At 40.6% G+C, this 20,824-nt stretch overlaps 1 protein-coding gene across 1 annotated transcript; it reads right to left on the bottom strand.

Annotated features, from left to right (window-relative positions):
- Positions 1-1,132: 1,132 nt before the first annotated feature.
- On the bottom strand, positions 1,133-20,614 carry LOC124998873 (protein NLRC3-like). Its single transcript, XM_047573505.1, has 11 exons — positions 19,371-20,614; positions 17,371-17,471; positions 15,504-15,617; positions 13,654-13,767; positions 11,807-11,920; positions 8,486-8,532; positions 6,483-8,283; positions 6,228-6,401; positions 3,976-4,149; positions 3,619-3,665; positions 1,133-2,633 (listed from the first exon to the last, which is right to left on the bottom strand). Exons 2-11 carry the CDS (start codon positions 17,457-17,459, stop codon positions 2,092-2,094), a joined length of 3,216 nt encoding a protein of 1,071 aa, XP_047429461.1. The 5' UTR covers positions 17,460-17,471; positions 19,371-20,614; the 3' UTR covers positions 1,133-2,091.
- Between the last annotated feature and the right edge of the window lie 210 nt (positions 20,615-20,824).

The raw sequence follows: 20,824 nt of genomic DNA, 5'->3' as shown, positions 1-20,824 counted from the left end.
ACTAACTGATCTTAAAAGGGTTAGTTGATCAATGATGAATGACACGATGTGATTTGTGAGTTCCAGGGTTATGGGTACTAAGTTAGTTTAGTACTAAGTTTGAGTAAATCTGCCCTCAACTATCAATTAGTCTTACTGCAGTTTTGATACAATAAACAATATTAAGTGCTCATTTATTGTTATCTTGTCTCGTTATAAATGACAAAATAAAAACTTTGCACTAAAGAGACAAAGCGTGACCAGAAAAATAATTTAATTTCTATTGGCTAGAGAGGTGTAGGAAAAAAATCGAACTTTGCTTGTGCTTGTTTAGGTTCTCTTCATACATTTGAGGAACAAAGGAAACATTTCTCAATGATGAATAATGTAATTTAGGGTTTTTTCTTGTAATCATATCTATCACAATGACCGATGAGAAAAAAAAAATATACAACAACATGTCACTCAAATGTTCAGAATGATACACATGATTACATGAAACAATGATTATATTAAACAATTGTAACAAAGCCAGTAACACATGTGAATAACATTCTGGTTCCAGTGATGGGATAAACGACGTTACTTTTTTCAGTAACGGAGTAATCTAACTAATTACTATTTCCATCTTTATAACGCCATTTCCGTTACTGAAAATTAAATGGGGCGCGTTACTTGGTTCTCAGCCATGTGTGGGTGTGATTTTATACACAAATTACACCCACACCCAACCAGCAGAGGGAAGCGGCAGTGATGCTGAATGTGGAGGAAAAGATGTGAGCCGTCACCGGTTGGACCGGGTTTTTCTCTCTGACTCTATCTGCCTGTTACATTCTGACTTGAGGCCTGACAGACTGGATCAATGTAGAAGCTCCAGCTCAAAAACAAGTTCTGTTCTACTCCCATAAACACTGATCTCTGAAGGGCAGAGATTTATGTTCCTTTTTTTTTTTTCAATCTCAAATGTCAATTTCAATTTACATGATCTTTAATGAAGCTCATAGATGAACAGTGACTGTGTTTATATCCAGCTTGTATAGTGATCTCCCACTTTAACCATCATGGCAGCGCTCTGCATCCGAGGAAAAGGGGGGATTTGGAGGCAGATATCGGGCTCTGTGCAGGACACAGTGATTTATTCTAATATCAGCCTTTAGAAAGAGCGGGGGTTTGACGGGTCCATTCTACAGGTCATCAACAAACTGAAACGTTATCTGTAATGTACGTGATGACGTATGAGGGAGGAAAAAATAGGCAGCAGCTCTCACAGGTGGAGGTCCGACCAGGGACTTTAGCCGATGTGAAAGCCTTATATGTTACCAGTTGGAGTCTGAGGGGCAATAAATATTAAAAGTTCTGTGTAAGTACGCGTCTATACAATTCTACTCTATGCAAGTGGGTTGTGAAACCGGCTAAGAAAAAATACAAATTATTAAACACAACTTAAAAAAGGGAAGTGTAACGCAATAATTACCTTCCCTGGTGACTAGTTACTTTTATAGAGGAGTAATTCAGTTACTAACTCAGTTACTTTTTGGGAGAAGTAACTAGTAACTATAACTAATTACTTTTTAAAAGTAACGTGCCCAACACTGTCTGGTTCACATTGGGTCAAACAGAGCTGATGACCTCAAATAACAGAGCAACATCTTAATAATAAAAAACTTGGTCACTCATCATGTCTTACCATTAATATTACCTGTCGTAATTAAGACTGAATTCTAAAACCTTCCATCCTCAGAGTAATGTTACTGCTGAGCTGAGCACTGCTGAAGAAAAACTGCACAACAGGTTTCTTTGGTGCTGGGATTATGAAGGTGGTTTTGAAGTAGCTCTTTGAAATCATGGACCAGCATGAACTTTTCCTGTGCAGGCCTCAATGTGTTTTATCAATCTCCTGGGAAATATCAATCTTCACTAAGTAAAGAACGCTGCTGCTTATCTCCTCACTGAGACCAAGAAGTTCTATTTAGTTCACACGTTTACAATCAAATAGCTGATGTTAAAATATAACTATTTTTAAGATAAGACATATTCAGTGATTCATCTGTAAACAAAACTTTAACATCATCCGCCATCAACACTTAGACCACTGAGCTAAATCTCTCCTTCCTACGGAGAACACAGAGACACTGAGAAACCAAGTGATTTGACTCCATACCAGACTCCAAGTCCAGGAGAGGGAGGTTCAGTGAATGTGGTGTTGAAGGTGTGGAGGTGGATCAGTTCATTAGAGGAGACTACGTAGTAGGACAAAATACCAGCAGGACAGTCCACATACACTCCTACTCTGTTAGAGACAGAGGACGAGGGGATGGGTGTTTCTCTCTTGTTGTGCCAAACAGAGTAACCATAATCAGAGCAGATCAGAGTCCAAGACTGATCATTCAATCCAAAGCAGCTATCATTCAGGTATCCTTTCCTTGAGATTCTCTTGTAACTCACTGATACGTGAACCTTTCCACTCCACTCAACCTCCCAGTAACATCGACCAGTCACAACATTTCTACACAGCAGATGATAACAGTGGACAAATCTGTCTTGATGATCAGGATATGGCTGCTCCTCCTCCACACATGTTGCCTTCCTGTTGTTGTCAGATAGTTTGAGTTTTGTATGGACTGAGTTTGTGTCGACTTCAAGTTCACAGAAATCTGATGGAGAGAAAAAGACACAACACAGCTGCAGTTTATCATGTGACACAAATTGACTTGCCCCGGCTGTTCTCCTCAATTTGAGGCTCTTCCTCGCCTCCTACATTTAGTGTGATGACAAAGCAGCTATTAAATCAATATACCTATGCTGATCGTTAAGGTCACAAAAGATGCAGTTAGCTAGTTTTGGCTCTGACTATCCAATCAGAGGCTGTGAATACACTGACATTACCGTATGCCTAATTCTGAAGGCCTCCGAGCAGAATTCTTACAGACCCTTTCAACAAATGAATACTGAAATTGGATAAGAGCTTTTATACGAAAAGACACATTTGAAAGCAGCACAACCACAGAAAAGCTATGAAAAGAAGGAAACAGAACACAATTATTAATTTAGCATGTAAATGTGGAGTTTGCATGTTCTCCCTGTGTCTGCATGTGTAGTTCTGTTATTTAAGTATTTTTTAAGCCAGCATGTGTTTTATCTTCAATGAAAGCATTTGCTAGTTTGTTAATCACAACATACTCATGGTTGCTGCTTTAAACAGACGAGCATCCCTCTACCCCAGGCATCAATAAAGCATCCAAACCGCTGTTTTGTCGAATTTTGATCTAAGGACAATTCACGGTTTTATGGCGGCTCTGAGTCGGTTGCCTGAGGTGATTTGTTTGTATAAATGTATAAATGTAACAGCCTCATTCTATTGCTGCCTTGCCTGGAAGAGCAAGGGGTCCCAGAACAGAACCATATCTCCAAATAGAATTTGTGCAAATAAAGTTTAATTTTGACAAAGTGATCCCGACTGAACTGGTGGATTTATTCTTTCTTTACTCACTGATCTGTTATTCATTAATAGAAAGTTTAATGGTGATACTTTAGATCAGGATTCTCTTGTCAGTGACGATTAAATGAACCACAACTATCAGCTTTGATTTTAAAGACAAACTGACACTTTGATGTTTTGTCATCATTAGTCAAACTTACACTTCCTGACATCAGGCTTTAACCTCTGCTCTCCACCATGGTCCATCCTGGAGGAACAAACACACAAACAATGATTTTCTATTCTGTCAGATTTTAATCTCACTGTCTGAAATGAAAATAGTAATAAAAAAAATGTGTAGTATAAAATAATCAGTAAGCTAATAAAAGTAGAAGACATGTGGAAGGCAGTGAATAAATGTAAGAAGAAATGTAAGAAAAAAAATCTGATTAATAAATGATTAACCCTAACTCTAACCCATTTGTTTCATTTGTTTCAAACCTCAGATCTTATCTAAAGAGAGTGAAATTCAACCATTAGACAAACCTACACTGTGAGTTCCTGTTGTGTGTCCATACCTGAGAGTGTCCAGTCTCCAGAGTGGATCCTCCAGTCCAGCAGACAGCAGCTTTGATCCATTGTCTCCTGGATGGTTGTAGCTCAGGTCCAGCTCTCTCAGATGGGAGGGGTTGGAGCCCAGAGCTGAGGCCAGAGAAGAACATCCTTCCTCTGTGATCAGACAACCTGACAGACTGGAATCAAAAACATCAAACTGATCAATGATCTGACAGTTTTACATTTCATCATGGGACAAAACTAAAAACAGAAATGATTTCATAGCATGACGTCATGGAGGTAACGGGACATTTACATGGTTGAATCCTCACCTCAGAGTCTCCAGTTTACAGTTAGGACTCTCCAGCCCAACAGATAAAAACTGAACTCCTGAATCCTGCAGGTTGTTGTTACTCAGGTCCAGCTCTTTGAGGTTGGAGGACTGTGTGGAGATTATTGAGGACAGAGCTTCACAGCTCCTCCATGATAAGTCACAGCCACTCAGCCTAAAGATGAAAAATGAAAGGAGAAATAATTAGTTATTGGTTAATATTAGCAGCAGGAAAAGATCAGAGCATCAACCCCAGAATGAAAAAGAGTCTGATATGTGAACCAGTGGAAGTCCTGAATCTAAGATGTTCACTGTAACGTTTTGTGAGAATATGTTCATACCGGGAACCAAGACCAGGGAAGACCATAAACAAGTTCGAATAAACTTAATTAAATTACATCTGTGGTCATCCCTGGCACGACTGCTCAAGAAGGTTGGTGATCTTGTCCTGGTTATAGATGGCTGTTTCATTTCCCCATCATCAGAAATGTGGAACCCTCTCATACCAATCCCATATCAAGAGCTTCACCAAATATGATTTCTTTCACCCCAGAAACATTTCAAGATTCTGACTCAGTAACAGAAGCCCTCATTCACTCCTGGAGTACTGCAGTAGTCTACTGACTGGACTACCGAGTAAAGCTTTTGGCAGGTTGCAGTATGTCAGTATGTCTAGCGTCATAACCCACACCAAGCCCTGGCAGCACATAACCCCCATCCTCAAGCAACTTCCTGTCAAAGAACCCATCACTTATAAAATCCTCCTCCTCCTACTACAAATCACTCCACTCACTGGCAACAAGCACAACACTGATCTCCACCACCCCTTCTCCACAGATCACGATCTACTTCCCATTGCCCATACCAGACTGAAAACCTATGCAACTGCCCCTATGGAACTATTTACCACTTCATATCCATTCTACCCCCTCTCTCATACAGTTCAAAAAGCAATTTGAATAATAACCATAAAGTTATTTATTTATTTTTACAAAAAATGGCAAACACTGAATTATGGTGATTAGAGTCTTAGATATGTCAAAGACTAGCAATAAAGTTAATTTGATTGCATTAATGTTTTTTATGTAGTGTCAGATTCTCCTTTCATGGCCAAAAATGACCCATTGACTTCCATTCTAATTACATTTTTTTAATCTTGCTGCCATTCCAGTATAAAATCATGCATTCTGTGACGTTAACGTTTCATTTAGAAGAAAACTAGTAAGATTTGACATTTTTAATTTTGACAGTGGGACTAAATCGATGGACCACACTGAAAAGATCAGGCTTTAAAATCCTTTAGGTTTTCATAGGTTTTCAAAATTAAGGAGGTAAATGCAACAGGCTTATAATTATTGCATGATTTGGGGGATATTCCCTTCGGAATCTGTGTAATTATAGAAAATGTTGAACACTAACCCAGCAATTTCAATCAGATTTTTAACTTGTTTCTGGAGCACTCTCTATTATGACAAGTACCCCCAACTAAAGCTAACGTTCAGCTAGTTTGTGATAATTATAAGGGACGTAGAGACCTAAGGTTTGTTGTTTTAATATATTAAAAGAGATTTCACAGAAAGTGATATATGACATCATGAACATGGTAGTAAATCACACAGCACCTGACTTAACAAGCAGCTGAATCCTGACCTGAGAGTTTCCAGTTTCCAGAGTGGATCCTCCAGTCCAGCAGACAGCAGCTCCACTCCCTTGACTCCTGGATGGTTGTAGCTCAGGTCCAGCTCTCTCAGATGGGAGGGTTTGGAGCTCAGAGCTGAGGCCAGAGAAGAACATCCTTCCTCTGTGATCAGACAACCTGACAGACTGGAGATAGAAACATATCAGAAACTCAAGAAGAAGAAGGAAAATCCTCCACATGTTGAACTTGTACCAACATGAACCTAAATCAGGATATAACTGATCAACAAGCAGCTGTATCCTGACCTGAGAGTTTCCAGTTTACAGTGAGGACTCTCCAGTCCAGCAGACAGCAGCTTCACTCCTGAATCCTGCAGGTTGTTGTTACTCAGGTCCAGCTCTCTCAGACTGGAGGACTGGGAGCTGAGAACTGAGGACAGAGCTTCACAGCTTCTCTCTGAGAGGTTACAGCTGCTCAGCCTGAAGAAGAATCAACATCAAATGTTTTATTTGTCATTTACTGAATGAATCATGTTTCAAATAGTTCCTAAATCCACCTACAGAGCTTTGTTGGAGGCTTTGACCACTGGCAGCAGCCTCAGAAGAGCCTCCTCTGAAGCAGAGTATTTCTTCAGGTCAAACTCATCCAGATCTTCTCTTGATGACATTAAGATGAAGCCCAGAGCTGACCACTGAGCAGGAGACAGTTTATCTGTGGAGAGACGTCCTGATCTCAGGGACTGTTGGATCTCCTTCACTAGAGAACCATCATTCAGTTCATTCAGACAGTGGAACAGATTGATGCTTCTCTCTGCAGACAGATTCTCACTGATCTTCTCCTTGATGTACTGGACTGTTTCCTGATTGGTCTGTGAGCTACTTCCTGTCTGTGTCAGCAGGCCTCGTAGGAGAGTCTGATTGGTCTGCAGTGAAAGACCCAGGAGGAAGCGGAGGAACAAGTCCAGGTGTCCATTTGGACTCTGTAAGGCCTTGTCCACAGCACTCTGATGGAGATGTGGTAGTTTGGATCTGTTAAACCATCCAGGCCAGCATGACATAGTATGTCTTTTTTTCATCAGGTTGACTCTAGAGTTGATGAAGGTCAGATGGACATGAAGAGCAGCCAGAAACTCCTGAATGCTCAGATGGACGAAGCAGAACACCTTGTCCTGGTACAGGCCTCTCTCCTCTTTAAAGATCTGTGTGAACACTCCTGAGGACAATGAGGCTGCTCTGATATCGATGCCACACTCTGTCAGGTCTGATTCATAGAAGATCAGGTTTCCTTTCTGCAGCTGATCAAAAGCCAGTTTTCCCAGAGACTCAATCATCTTCCTGCTCTCTGGACTCCAGAGTGGATCTGTCTCAGCTCCTCCATCATACTTGACCTTCTTGACTTTGGCCTGAACCACCAGGTAATGGATGTACATCTCAGTCAGGGTCTTGGGCAGCTCTCCTCCCTCTCTGGTTTCCAACACATCCTCCAGAACTGTAGCAGTGATCCAGCAGAAGACTGGGATGTGACACATGATGTGGAGGCTTCGTGATGTCTTGATGTGGGAGATGATCCTGCTGGCCTGCTCCTCATCTCTGAACCTCTTCCTGAAGTACTCCTCCTTCTGGGGGTCAGTGAACCCTCTGACCTCTGTCACCATGTCAACACACTCAGGAGGGATCTGATTGGCTGCTGCAGGTCGTGTGGTTATCCAGAGGCGAGCAGAGGGAAGCAGTTTCCCCCTGATGAGGTTTGTCAGCAGCACATCCACTGAGGTGGACTCTGTAACATCAGTCAGGATCTCAGTCTTGTGGAAGTCCAGAGGAAGTCGACACTCATCCAGACCGTCAAAGATAAACACAACCTGGAAGTCTTCAAAGCTGCAGATTCCTGCTTCTTTGGTTTCAGTGAAGAAGTGATGAACAAGTTCCACCAAGCTGAACTTTCTCTCTTTCACCACATTCAGCTCTCTGAAAGTCAATGGAAATATGAAGAGGATGTCCTGGTTGGCTTTGTCTTCAGCCCAGTCCAGAGTGAACTTCTGTGTTAAGACAGTTTTCCCAATGCCAGCCACTCCCTTTGTCATCACTCTTCTGATTGGTCCATGTCTTCCAGGTGAGGCTTTAAAGAGGTCTTCTTGTCTGATGATAGATTCGGGTCTGTGTGGTTTCATGAATGATTTTTCAATCTGTCTGACCTCATGTTCATCATTGACCTCTGCAGTCCCTCCCTCTGTGATGTAGAGCTCTGTGTAGATCTCATTCAGAAGGGTTGAGTTTCCAGCTTTAGCAATCCCTTCAAACACACACTGGAACTTCTTCTTCAGACTAGATTTAACTTTACGTCCACACTGTGCAGCACCAGTTCCTGAACAAACAAGAAATATAATTAATCAGTGAACTCATTCATTTTAATAACATTTACATGTGACTATTTTCAGTCCAGTAGAATTCATAGATCTCATTCAGATGTTTGCATCATATTAACATCAGAGTGTAGAAATGTAAACTTGTCCCATGTTTCCTCCATTTCCTCTTTCCATCCATTTAAAGCTGTTAAATCCTCTTACCGCTCTGAAGACAGTCAGCCAGCTCCTCCTGCTTCATTCTCGTCCTCCTGCCAGGAACAGAAAATTAACACTAAATGGTATTCAGTTAGGTGCAACAGAGGTTATACTACACAGATTGTGACAGAAACAATATCACCATTTAAAGATCAGCTTTGTAGAGTGTTTTTTCCCCAATTTGTTTTAGTCAGTTTAGTATTCATCTTATAAATATAAGCATCTTTTTTTTTTTTTTTATCTATTATTTAAATTATTGGTATATGTATATTCACAAAACATTCAGAAGATGTAAACCTTAGTAAACGTGGGATTGCAAACAATTGTTAGTTTAGGGGTTTTGATTGGGTGCTGTGCCCATGGAGGTACAAACTATTGATGACTATGGGATGAAAAGAGGTTGATGTCCTTCCTGCCTGTTGGTGTATTAATATAGATTTTAGGAATTTATAGACTAAAGAAAATCTACACTGGCTCTGTCTCTTAAAGACAATCTTGATGGTGTATGTTGTCACCAGAGGGTCTGAGGGTGTTTGACAGAGTTCCATCTGTCCATCGCCTTCAGCTTATCTGGATCCGGGGCTTGGCTTCGCTTGGCTTCGCTCTCTCTTCACCATGACAGACAGGTTAAGGTCCTCCATCACTGCACTCACTCACTCTTGAACCTACTACATAATGCGATACTTGAACTCCTCCACTTGAGGCAGGACCTCAAAACGAACAGTGAGGGTCTGCTGGGAACACCTGGTGGAAGAACCGTCCAAGATGGTCTTCAAGTCCCATCTAATATAGAGCTTCAACCACGTCCCAGGGGCAGTGTGTGACATTGAGTATGATTGGGCCATGTTCCACTTCGCCATTGTGGAGGCAGCTCTTGCAAGTTGCGGTCACAAGGTCACTGGTAGTCATTATGGCAGTAACCCAAGAACTTGCTGGTGGACACCAGAAGTGAGATGAGCCGTCTGGCTGAAGAATGAGGCCGACAAGGCATGGTTGGTCTGTGGGTCTCTGGAAGCAGCTGACACGTGGCTAAGTGTACTGTGGCCAGGGCAGTTGCTAAGGCAAACAATTTAGTTTCTTTGATAAAGCGCTATATAATGGATGCAGTTTTCTCACAATATTAACCATTATTACATTATGAGCTGTTAATAGCTGTTATTACATTATTATACAGCTGTTATTACATTATTATGCGGTCATGACTTGATTACATTATGAACTTTTATCACATTTACTATTACATTATTTTGTAATATTTTCTTGAGTTACTACATATGTGTTGCCCTCCCAGATGTGGCTCCACTGTTTCCACAATTATCATCTAAAAAAAATGGTGTCTTACTGGGAGCAGAACTCACACCATACAGTTATTCTATGGATGTGGATGGAGACATAACAGAGGCATGAGGTCAACAACAGCTGTGGAAGAATCTCTAAGACTGGAAGTTTTATAAGTGATGATGTAAATAAAATGTAGTGATGATTACTGTTTAAGGTTAGTGCACCAAGACAATAAAAGAATGTGAAAAAATTATAAAAAAAAACAAACATTCAAGTATTTCTACATCATAATTACTAATTATGAGGCTCAGTCATATTTTTACTTCATAAAACAAGTAGAACAGAGAAACAATTAAGCCACTGTATTTTGTCGACGGAAAACCTTTCACAAGCACAATAAAATATTCCCAATCAGCTCCACTGTGTCTCTCCACTGGACTCTTCTATTATTATGCTGACATATTGTCTTGTTGGGAAACTGAGATGAAAATCCCCTTGGAGCTGTTTTCATGTGTGGTTTATGAGCAACGAGGAGTTGTGATGTTGACATCAAGGAGACTAAAGTGTCTCTCCATCATTCATCAATTCAGACTGAACTGACTTTAGTTTGACTTCTGGTGTTCTTAGGCAACTTTCCATTTGACGTTAATAAGCTTCTCAGAGCTGAGGTATAAGTAACTTTAAGTGACCTCAAATATGAAAGATTACTACAGAGTACTGCAGTTACCCGTAACCCGTGGGTACGAGAAAGGTTGAGTGATAAGATCGGAGGTCAAGAGAACTTGAAATGGAGGCTGCAGTCCAACTCACAATTTTAAACTGTCGTTGTTGGGTTGGTCTATGCAGTTCACTATAAGCTGATAAGATCTTGGAGAGAAAGATCAGCAACCACTTCAGGAGGTGGTTGGGGATGCCAAGGACCCTGAGGAGCATCACACTCTATAGACATAACAATAACTGTACACTACCCCTCAATCCTTGGTGAATTCAAGGGAGGTGACGCACTAGAGAGGCTCAAGGTATCAGATGGTGGTCAACTCTGGGATGTAAGTGAAGACTGGTAGGAAACGGAGAGCAGAGGTTGTTGTACAGGAAACAGAGGCCAAGATATATCACTGGAGACTGGTCAGAGTGGTGACATCAGGCTGAACCAGATATGGATCCTAAACAACTCCAATAAAAACCCGACAGAAGAAGTAAGGAAGGTCTGAACCTAGTCCAGGAGTGGTGAGAGTTGCAGTGGTGTATCGGTAACAAGTTGACACTAACCAGATTAAAGTGTTTGTTCTCCCTATCAATCAACCTTCCAGACCGAAACTATTTAAAATGGAGCTTTTTACTAAATGGTGTCCATACTGTGTCAGCTATAATGTAAACAGAAAGCCCAGTTCAGAGTTTCTACTTCATGTGTTTTCTGTGGTGGTTTGTTCTCTGAAGGTTCAGCAAAGGGAGAATGATCTGTTTTAGTGTCTGAATGAGGAAGGGGGACTTTACAGAAACAAGAAGACATGCCGCTGAGAGCAAAGGTCATTTTAGTAAAAAAAAAAACAAAAAAACGAAAAAAACAAAACAAAACAAAAACAAAACAAAGAAAACAAGAGTTTTAACTGGTTTGAGATGAACAGTCGTTTTCACTCATAATGTTTCTCTCTCCTTTACTGAGATTTATATTCATGGTCTTGTTCTGAGGTTTTGGTGGCAGAAAACACTCACAGAACCTAGGTTTACAATAGGTAACCAAGGTTCCTGCACCAGGACAATATAAGAGGATGTAGCCTTTTATAAATCAGAGACACATTCAAGTTTATGGTCTTCATGACTGAATCTTTAAGATTTACGAGGTTCAGTCATACTTGTACTTAGTAAGACAAATAGAACAGAGAAATAACGAAGCCGCTGTATTTAAATTAGTTTTGGATTTATTTTTAGACTTACAAATTGTTTTCCTACAAAGAGAACATTATTTCTGTTCTTTTACAAAGTGGTACTTTTCGTTTATTTGATGATGTAAAGAATATTATTGTTTGGGAAAATTCATGATCTTACCCTTCATGGACAGACTGATGTCCATCTGCAAACTGGATCGGTTTACCCATAGACTGGTCACTCTTTATGGACACACAGCTGGGTACAGGAGAGTCTGGTCTTTGCTGGAGGATCCTGATGGAAACAAAACCACAACATAAGTGTAATTAGAGGAACACTCCACGGAAAACCTTTCACAAGCACAATAAAATATTCCCAATCAGCTCCACTGTGTCTCTCCACTGGACTCTTCTATTATTATGCTGACATATTGTCTTGTTGGGAAACTGAGATGAAAATCCCCTTGGAGCTGTTTTCATGTGTGGTTTATGAGCAACGAGGAGTTGTGATGTTGACATCAAGGAGACTAAAGTGTCTCTCCATCATTCATCAATTCAGACTGAACTGACTTTATACTCACTGGTATTAGTTTGACTTCTGGTGTTCTTAGGCAACTTTCCATTTGACGTTAATAAGCTTCTCAGAGCTGAGGTATAAGTAACTTTAAGTGACCTCAAATATGAAAGATTACCACAGAGTACTGCAGTTACCCGTAACCCGTGGGTACGAGAAAGGTTGAGTGATAAGATCGGAGGTCAAGAGAACTTGAAATGGAGGCTGCAGTCCAACTCACAATTTTAAACTGTCGTTGTTGGGTTGGTCTATGCAGTTCACTATAAGCTGATAAGATCTTGGAGAGAAAGATCAGCAACCACTTCAGGAGGTGGTTGGGGATGCCAAGGACCCTGAGGAGCATCACACTCTATAGACATAACAATAACTGTACACTACCCCTCAATCCTTGGTGAATTCAAGGGAGGTGACGCACTAGAGAGGCTCAAGGTATCAGATGGTGGTCAACTCTGGGATGTAAGTGAGGACTGGTAGGAAACGGAGAGCAGAGGTTGTTGTACAGGAAACAGAGGCCAAGATATATCACTGGAGACTGGTCAGAGTGGTGACATCAGGCTGAACCAGATATGGATCCTAAACAACTCCAATAAAAACCCGACAGAAGAAGTAAGGAAGGTCTGAACCCAGTCCAGGAGTGGTGAGAGTTGCAGTGGTGTATCGGTAACAAGTTGACACTAACCAGATTAAAGTGTTTGTTCTCCCTATCAATCAACCTTCCAGACCGAAACTATTTAAAATGGAGCTTTTTACTAAATGGTGTCCATACTGTGTCAGCTATAATGTAAACAGAAAGCCCAGTTCAGAGTTTCTACTTCATGTGTTTTCTGTGGTGGTTTGTTCTCTGAAGGTTCAGCAAAGGGAGAATGATCTGTTTTAGTGTCTGAATGAGGAAGGGGGACTTTACAGAAACAAGAAGACATGCCGCTGAGAGCAAAGGTCATTTTAGTAAAAAAAAACAAAAAAACGAAAAAAACAAAACAAAACAAAAACAAAACAAAGAAAACAAGAGTTTTAACTGGTTTGAGATGAACAGTCGTTTTCACTCATAATGTTTCTCTCTCCTTTACTGAGATTTATATTCATGGTCTTGTTCTGAGGTTTTGGTGGCAGAAAACACTCACAGAACCTAGGTTTACAATAGGTAACCAAGGTTCCTGCACCAGGACAATATAAGAGGATGTAGCCTTTTATAAATCAGAGACACATTCAAGTTTATGGTCTTCATGACTGAATCTTTAAGATTTACGAGGTTCAGTCATACTTGTACTTAGTAAGACAAATAGAACAGAGAAATAACGAAGCCGCTGTATTTAAATTAGTTTTGGATTTATTTTTAGACTTACAAATTGTTTTCCTACAAAGAGAACATTATTTCTGTTCTTTTACAAAGTGGTACTTTTCGTTTATTTGATGATGTAAAGAATATTATTGTTTGGGAAAATTCATGATCTTACCCTTCATGGACAGACTGATGTCCATCTGCAAACTGGATCGGTTTACCCATAGACTGGTCACTCTTTATGGACACACAGCTGGGTACAGGAGAGTCTGGTCTTTGCTGGAGGATCCTGATGGAAACAAAACCACAACATAAGTGTAATTAGAGGAACACTCCACGGAAAACCTTTCACAAGCACAATAAAATATTCCCAATCAGCTCCACTGTATCTCTCCACTGGACTCTTCTATTATTATGCTGACATATTGTCTTGTTGGGAAACTGAGATGAAAATCCCCTTGGAGCTGTTTTCATGTGTGGTTTATGAGCAACGAGGAGTTGTGATGTTGACATCAAGGAGACTAAAGTGTCTCTCCATCATTCATCAATTCAGACTGAACTGACTTTATACTCATTGGTATTAGTTTGACTTCTGGTGTTCTTAGGCAACTTTCCATTTGACGTTAATAAGCTTCTCAGAGCTGAGGTATGAGTAACTTTAAGTGACCTCAAATATGAAAGATTACCACAGAGTACTGCAGTTACCCGTAACCCGTGGGTACGAGAAAGGTTGAGTGATAAGATCGGAGGTCAAGAGAACTTGAAATGGAGGCTGCAGTCCAACTCACAATTTTAAACTGTCGTTGTTGGGTTGGTCTATGCAGTTCACTATAAGCTGATAAGATCTTGGAGAGAAAGATCAGCAACCACTTCAGGAGGTGGTTGGGGATGCCAAGGACCCTGAGGAGCATCACACTCTATAGACATAACAATAACTGTACACTACCCCTCAATCCTTGGTGAATTCAAGGGAGGTGACGCACTAGAGAGGCTCAAGGTATCAGATGGTGGTCAACTCTGGGATGTAAGTGAGGACTGGTAGGAAACGGAGAGCAGAGGTTGTTGTACAGGAAACAGAGGCCAAGATATATCACTGGAGACTGGTCAGAGTGGTGACATCAGGCTGAACCAGATATGGATCCTAAACAACTCCAATAAAAACCCGACAGAAGAAGTAAGGAAGGTCTGAACCCAGTCCAGGAGTGGTGAGAGTTGCAGTGGTGTATCGGTAACAAGTTGACACTAACCAGATTAAAGTGTTTGTTCTCCCTATCAATCAACCTTCCAGACCGAAACTATTTAAAATGGAGCTTTTTACTAAATGGTGTCCATACTGTGTCAGCTATAATGTAAACAGAAAGCCCAGTTCAGAGTTTCTACTTCATGTGTTTTCTGTGGTGGTTTGTTCTCTGAAGGTTCAGCAAAGGGAGAATGATCTGTTTTAGTGTCTGAATGAGGAAGGGGGACTTTACAGAAACAAGAAGACATGCCGCTGAGAGCAAAGGTCATTTTAGTAAAAAAAAAAAACAAAAAAACGAAAAAAACAAAACAAAACAAAAACAAAACAAAGAAAACAAGAGTTTTAACTGGTTTGAGATGAACAGTCGTTTTCACTCATAATGTTTCTCTCTCCTTTACTGAGATTTATATTCATGGTCTTGTTCTGAGTTTTTGGTGGCAGAAAACACTCACAGAACCTAGGTTTACAATAGGTAACCAAGGTTCCTGCACCAGGACAATATAAGAGGATGTAGCCTTTTATAAATCAGAGACACATTCAAGTTTATGGTCTTCATGACTGAATCTTTAAGATTTACGAGGTTCAGTCATACTTGTACTTAGTAAGACAAATAGAACAGAGAAATAACGAAGCCGCTGTATTTAAATTAGTTTTGGATTTATTTTTAGACTTACAAATTGTTTTCCTACAAAGAGAACATTATTTCTGTTCTTTTACAAAGTGGTACTTTTCGTTTATTTGATGATGTAAAGAATATTATTGTTTGGGAAAATTCATGATCTTACCCTTCATGGACAGACTGATGTCCATCTGCAAACTGGATCGGTTTACCCATAGACTGGTCACTCTTTATGGACACACAGCTGGGTACAGGAGAGTCTGGTCTTTGCTGGAGGATCCTGATGGAAACAAAACCACAACATAAGTGTAATTAGAGGAACACTCCACGGAAAACCTTTCACAAGCACAATAAAATATTCCCAATCAGCTCCACTGTATCTCTCCACTGGACTCTTCTATTATTATGCTGACATATTGTCTTGTTGGGAAACTGAGATGAAAATCCCCTTGGAGCTGTTTTCATGTGTGATTTATGAGCAACGAGGAGTTGTGATGTTGACATCAAGGAGACTAAAGTGTCTCTCCATCATTCATCAATTCAGACTGAACTGACTTTATACTCATTGGTATTAGTTTGACTTCTGGTGTTCTTAGGCAACTTTCCATTTGACGTTAATAAGCTTCTCAGAGCTGAGGTATAAGTAACTTTAAGTGACCTCAAATATGAAAGATTACCACAGAGTACTGCAGTTACCCGTAACCCGTGGGTACGAGAAAGGTTGAGTGATAAGATCGGAGGTCAAGAGAACTTGAAATGGAGGCTGCAGTCCAACTCACAATTTTAAACTGTCGTTGTTGGGTTGGTCTATGCAGTTCACTATAAGCTGATAAGATCTTGGAGAGAAAGATCAGCAACCACTTCAGGAGGTGGTTGGGGATGCCAAGGACCCTGAGGAGCATCACACTCTATGGACATAACAATAACTGTACACTACCCCTCAATCCTTGGTGAATTCAAGGGAGGTGATGCACTAGAGAGGCTCAAGGTATCAGATGGTGGTCAACTCTGGGATGTTAGTGAAGACTGGTAGGAAACGGAGAGCAGAGGTTGTTGATCTATTATAATGGTGACGTTTTCCTTATTGAGAGACAGAGAGGAAAACTTCTGAGGAGTGTTTTTTATGTGTGGTTCATCAGCAACAAGAAGTCATGATGACATCAAGCTAGGGTCCTTCCACTTGAGTCATATCCACTGGCTTCTTTTTTTTTTTTTTTTTTGACTTCGTCAGACACTGCTTTAACTAAGGCCAAGTTTGCTTGCAGCAACACCAAAGTTACCTCTTCCCAGCTATACATGCCCCACCCACAATGTCGTTGTGCCTCAGGGCTGATGTAGCATGCACTAAATCGTGTTCATTTACATTCTGTAACCAGGAGTGGTAAAGCATTGCTGATGGATGAGTCTCCTGAAAGCCTCAGCATCATCTCAAATCAAACTTCAGAGCACTTTTTTCTTTTTTGCCACAGAGGTCAATTTTGGCAAGACATCGGTGAGACACCGAACCATTACTTCATGAATGAAGTTTGGGTTGCTCCAATTTATCCACACAGTATTTTTGATCTCATGGATTGTCAGTAGCCACCTTTCCAAAGGGAGATGTCCATGCTTCAGGCATTGATGATTTCCAGACCACTGGTGATGTCCTGCCTTAGTTGCTCTAGTTAATATTTGTCCCCGAGGCATGCGTTGTACCATCTACCCTTTGACTGGTTGCTCAGAGAGTGTTGGTATTGTTGTCATTACCAATGAAATACTCCACGTTGATGGAAGGCGCAGCTCAATCTTAGTCCACTCACCACTTACTACCCATCTTGAGGCCCTGATGATAATCTCTATGGCTCTTTACGAATTTACACGCCAACAGTTCTTCTGCTCCAACAGTACCCTCTTAAGAATTCCCTCTGGAACATGGTCAATCTTGAACCTTCAATCTGATGTATGACTTAAGTTCCATCTGAAGAAACTTTGAGTCTAATGATGGAGCTCTGACATGGAGAAGAGTAAAGGACATTTAGAGATGGTCATCTCACCTCTGAGCTCTGGTGTGGTTCTCATGGTCCCCCCTCAGAGTGGTTTTAGAGGGAGGGACTCCCTCCTGTGTGTCCTCACTCTGATCCATAGCCGAGTCCACCTTCACACAAACACAACAACGTAATCAGTCATTGCAACAACACTCACATCTCATCAGTTCTCATCAATGTCAGGAACATGGCTTCAGTTCTGGGTCAGTGTAAACTTGCTTACACTAGTTACATGGAGGATTTAATATACACTACAGGCCAAAAGTTTGGAAGCAACATCAAATTTGTACAAAAAATAAATAAATAAATAAATAAAATTATCATAGTTTCACTGGTATACTTTGCAACAAATAAACATGATTATTATATAAAGAGTAACTTATCAGAAGACATTTTTACTATAATTTATTATGCATTTGAGTTTTTCACACCTTCCTCTTCTTTTTTGTCTAGGTAATATTGACAGAGCTTGGCAGAATGCTTAGGTCATTATCTTGCTGTAAAACAAACTTTCCACCCAGATGGAAGTCCATGGTGCTGGAGGATGGAGTGGTACTGTTCCTTCTTCATGACGCCTTTTACTTCAAACAAATCTCCTACTCTATCACCTGTAGAACACCCAAACTCCTCCTTGCTTTACTGTGGGTGTTACACATGGTCCCTTAAGACGTTCACCAGTTTGTCTGCAGACATAGACTCTGCGTTTTGAACCAAATAGTTCAAACTTGCTTTCATCCGTCCAGAGAACTTGTTTTCAGTCATCATAGGTCCAATTTTTTGTGAGCCTTTACACACTCATCTCTCTCTCTCCTTTTTTTTCACAGACCAGCCTTTCTGAAGCATCTTTTCACAGTTGTCAGAGATATGGGCTTTGACCTTGCCATGTTGAAGTCTGTACTCTTGTTTCTTTACTCAGTTGCTTCTTTCTAGGCATTTCTGCGACAGTTTGTCAGAGATCTGAGCGCAGTTGAGATTTATTGGATATCTGTATGCAGACTCTCAAAAGCCAGCGTTAAAGTGAAAAAGGTAAACTGTGATTTGTCTTTTTACTTTTGCACTGAAGTTAGAGACTCTTGCAAATCTTCTCGACTCTAAAACTAAGCCCTTCTTTGCTTTTGTTGACATGTATTCAGCAATGGTCTGGTAACACCAATGCATACCTGTTAGGAGGTGACTTGTTGCCCTCTTTTGGTTTACTTTCATGTCGGATTTTTCTCACTTCAGGTGTGTGTAATTAGCTGCTGATTGCTTCGCTGGGGCTGGGCTGCCTTCCCACCGGTTTCACATCTCTTGTTATGTTGAACCATACTTAAGGACTCTCCACTCCACCATTCTCTGCCAGTTCTTCCAGTTGCCAGTCCTCCAGCTAGCCTCCGGAATCCTATTATTTGTGTATTAGACTTTTTGCACAAGATCTTTTGTTATTAAAACTTTATGTTGAGCCTAAACATCTGAGTCCTGCGCTTGGGTTCATTCTCTCCCATTTTGCCACGACACACAACAATACCTAAAGGTAAATTGAGGAAAATGGTTCATATCATTGAAAGCAAGGTTTGATTGTGCAGTGAATGCATCCGAAAATACATATAACTCATACTGTTTTTTTTTTTGTTTTTTTTTTTTTTAAAGGCATTGTGAAAAAAACTTGAAGTTGCTATCAAATGTTTGGCCTGTGATCTAGACACACAAATATGAGGCATCAGAAATGTATTGAACAACAACATCACCATTCATGTTATTGTAATATTAAGTTGTTACTGAAACTATGACGGACGTATGATGCTAACATGAGAAAATGTATGAGAATCTAAATATTCTGTGAGTGACTGATTCTAAAATATATAAATTCTTTATAGATACAAACTTTAGAATATAACATCAACTAATTAATGAACATTTGTAATAATTGAATCATCCCAGAGAAACTTTCCACTCTACAGTCAAAGAGTGAAACAGAACAATGTGACCAGTAGTGAACTGTTCATCAGTCATTTAAAAATGGATTTTACCTTCTTCTTATCTTCTGAACTTCAGGTCGACTTCCAGACACTTTCCACCTTCGTGTGTGGAGAAAATATTTAGTAGAATAGAAGAAGCTGCTCTTTGTCCCTCGTCAGTCCTGGACTTGATCTGAGGACGAAGTCAGATCCTCATAACTTCAGAGTCTAAAAATAGATGAGAGTGACAGAATTAAAACCAGTCCAACCTGTGGAGGAAACCCAGTCAGTGTCAGAGGAGACTGTTTCCTGACTCCTTCCTCTGACCTCCTGAGCTGATTGGCTGGTTAATGAGCAGGAGGTGTGTTTGACTTGGTTCTTGTTTTGAGTTACCACAGGTGTTTAAAGTTGACTGAACACATGAACTGTACAGAAGCTGCTTTAGAGAAACCAAGAAAGATCCAATGTTGACACAGTTAAAATAAACTCAGTCAAGTTAAAAGCTGTCAGACCAGTTCAGACTCTGATGACTCAGATCAGATTACATTCAAACTGCTGTTGGTTTCATTTCTTAATCACTAACACAGATACATGGAAATCATTCTACAACCACTCTACTTTAACCCACACATGTATTCTACAGCATTTATAGTCTACTAGAAATGAAACAGAGAATAAGCACAAAGAAAGACTTCTACAGTTCAGTCAGTGATAGACTGAATATAATCCTATTGATCCAGGTTATGAGAAATTTCCAGATTTCTCTGGTTGGATTCTCACTGACTTCCAGACACTTTCCACCTTCATGTGTTGAGAAGAAGCTGCTGATTCTTACTCCTCAGTCCTGGATTTGATCTAAAAACTCATCAGAGTTAAAACCAGTCGAACCCGAGTTATAATCACGCAGCAGATGGTGCAGTTCTACTGTGTGTCCACTAGATGGAGACAACTGGTCATCTAATGAGATGTAGTGAAGCACATTGACACAGACCTGCACCATCTCCCTCTGGTTCCTATAGAAGAGGAACTAATGAGTCTATAGATCACGGAGCTGAGGTCTGACCACGATCATGTGCAGATTTATTTTAATACCAGGGGAGAACAGGAACCTCCGTCTTTATGTTACTACCACAGAGTCTGAGGTTCAAATCTTTAAGATTCATGGCAGCTCTGGTTCTCAGGTGTGTCTCCAGGTGTGTCTCCAGGTGTCTCTCCAGGTGTGTCTCCAGGTGTCTCAGATGAGTCCAGGTTTAGGACAGTCCACACAGGAGACAAGAGTAAGTTTTAAATAAATGAATACAATGAAATGTCTTTATGAGACTTTCCACGATGCACTGGGACACTGAGGAGGAAATCATTGATGTGGAAGGAGGAGGAGGAGGAGGAGGAGGAGGAGGAGGACGTGTCCTCCCTGACAGTCTGGGAGCTGATTGGCTGAGAGCAGAGAGATGCCCCGCCTCCTCCAGTCCGGACCTTTGACCTCCCACCCTGGATCAGTCCAGTTCAGAGCAACAACACAAACACAC

This window comes from Mugil cephalus, chromosome 21, assembly GCF_022458985.1.
Source record: "Mugil cephalus isolate CIBA_MC_2020 chromosome 21, CIBA_Mcephalus_1.1, whole genome shotgun sequence".
NCBI classification, from domain to species: Eukaryota; Metazoa; Chordata; class Actinopteri; order Mugiliformes; family Mugilidae; genus Mugil; species Mugil cephalus.
The sequence above is the reverse complement of the archived record's forward strand: the minus strand, read 5'-3'. Positions and strand labels throughout refer to the sequence as shown.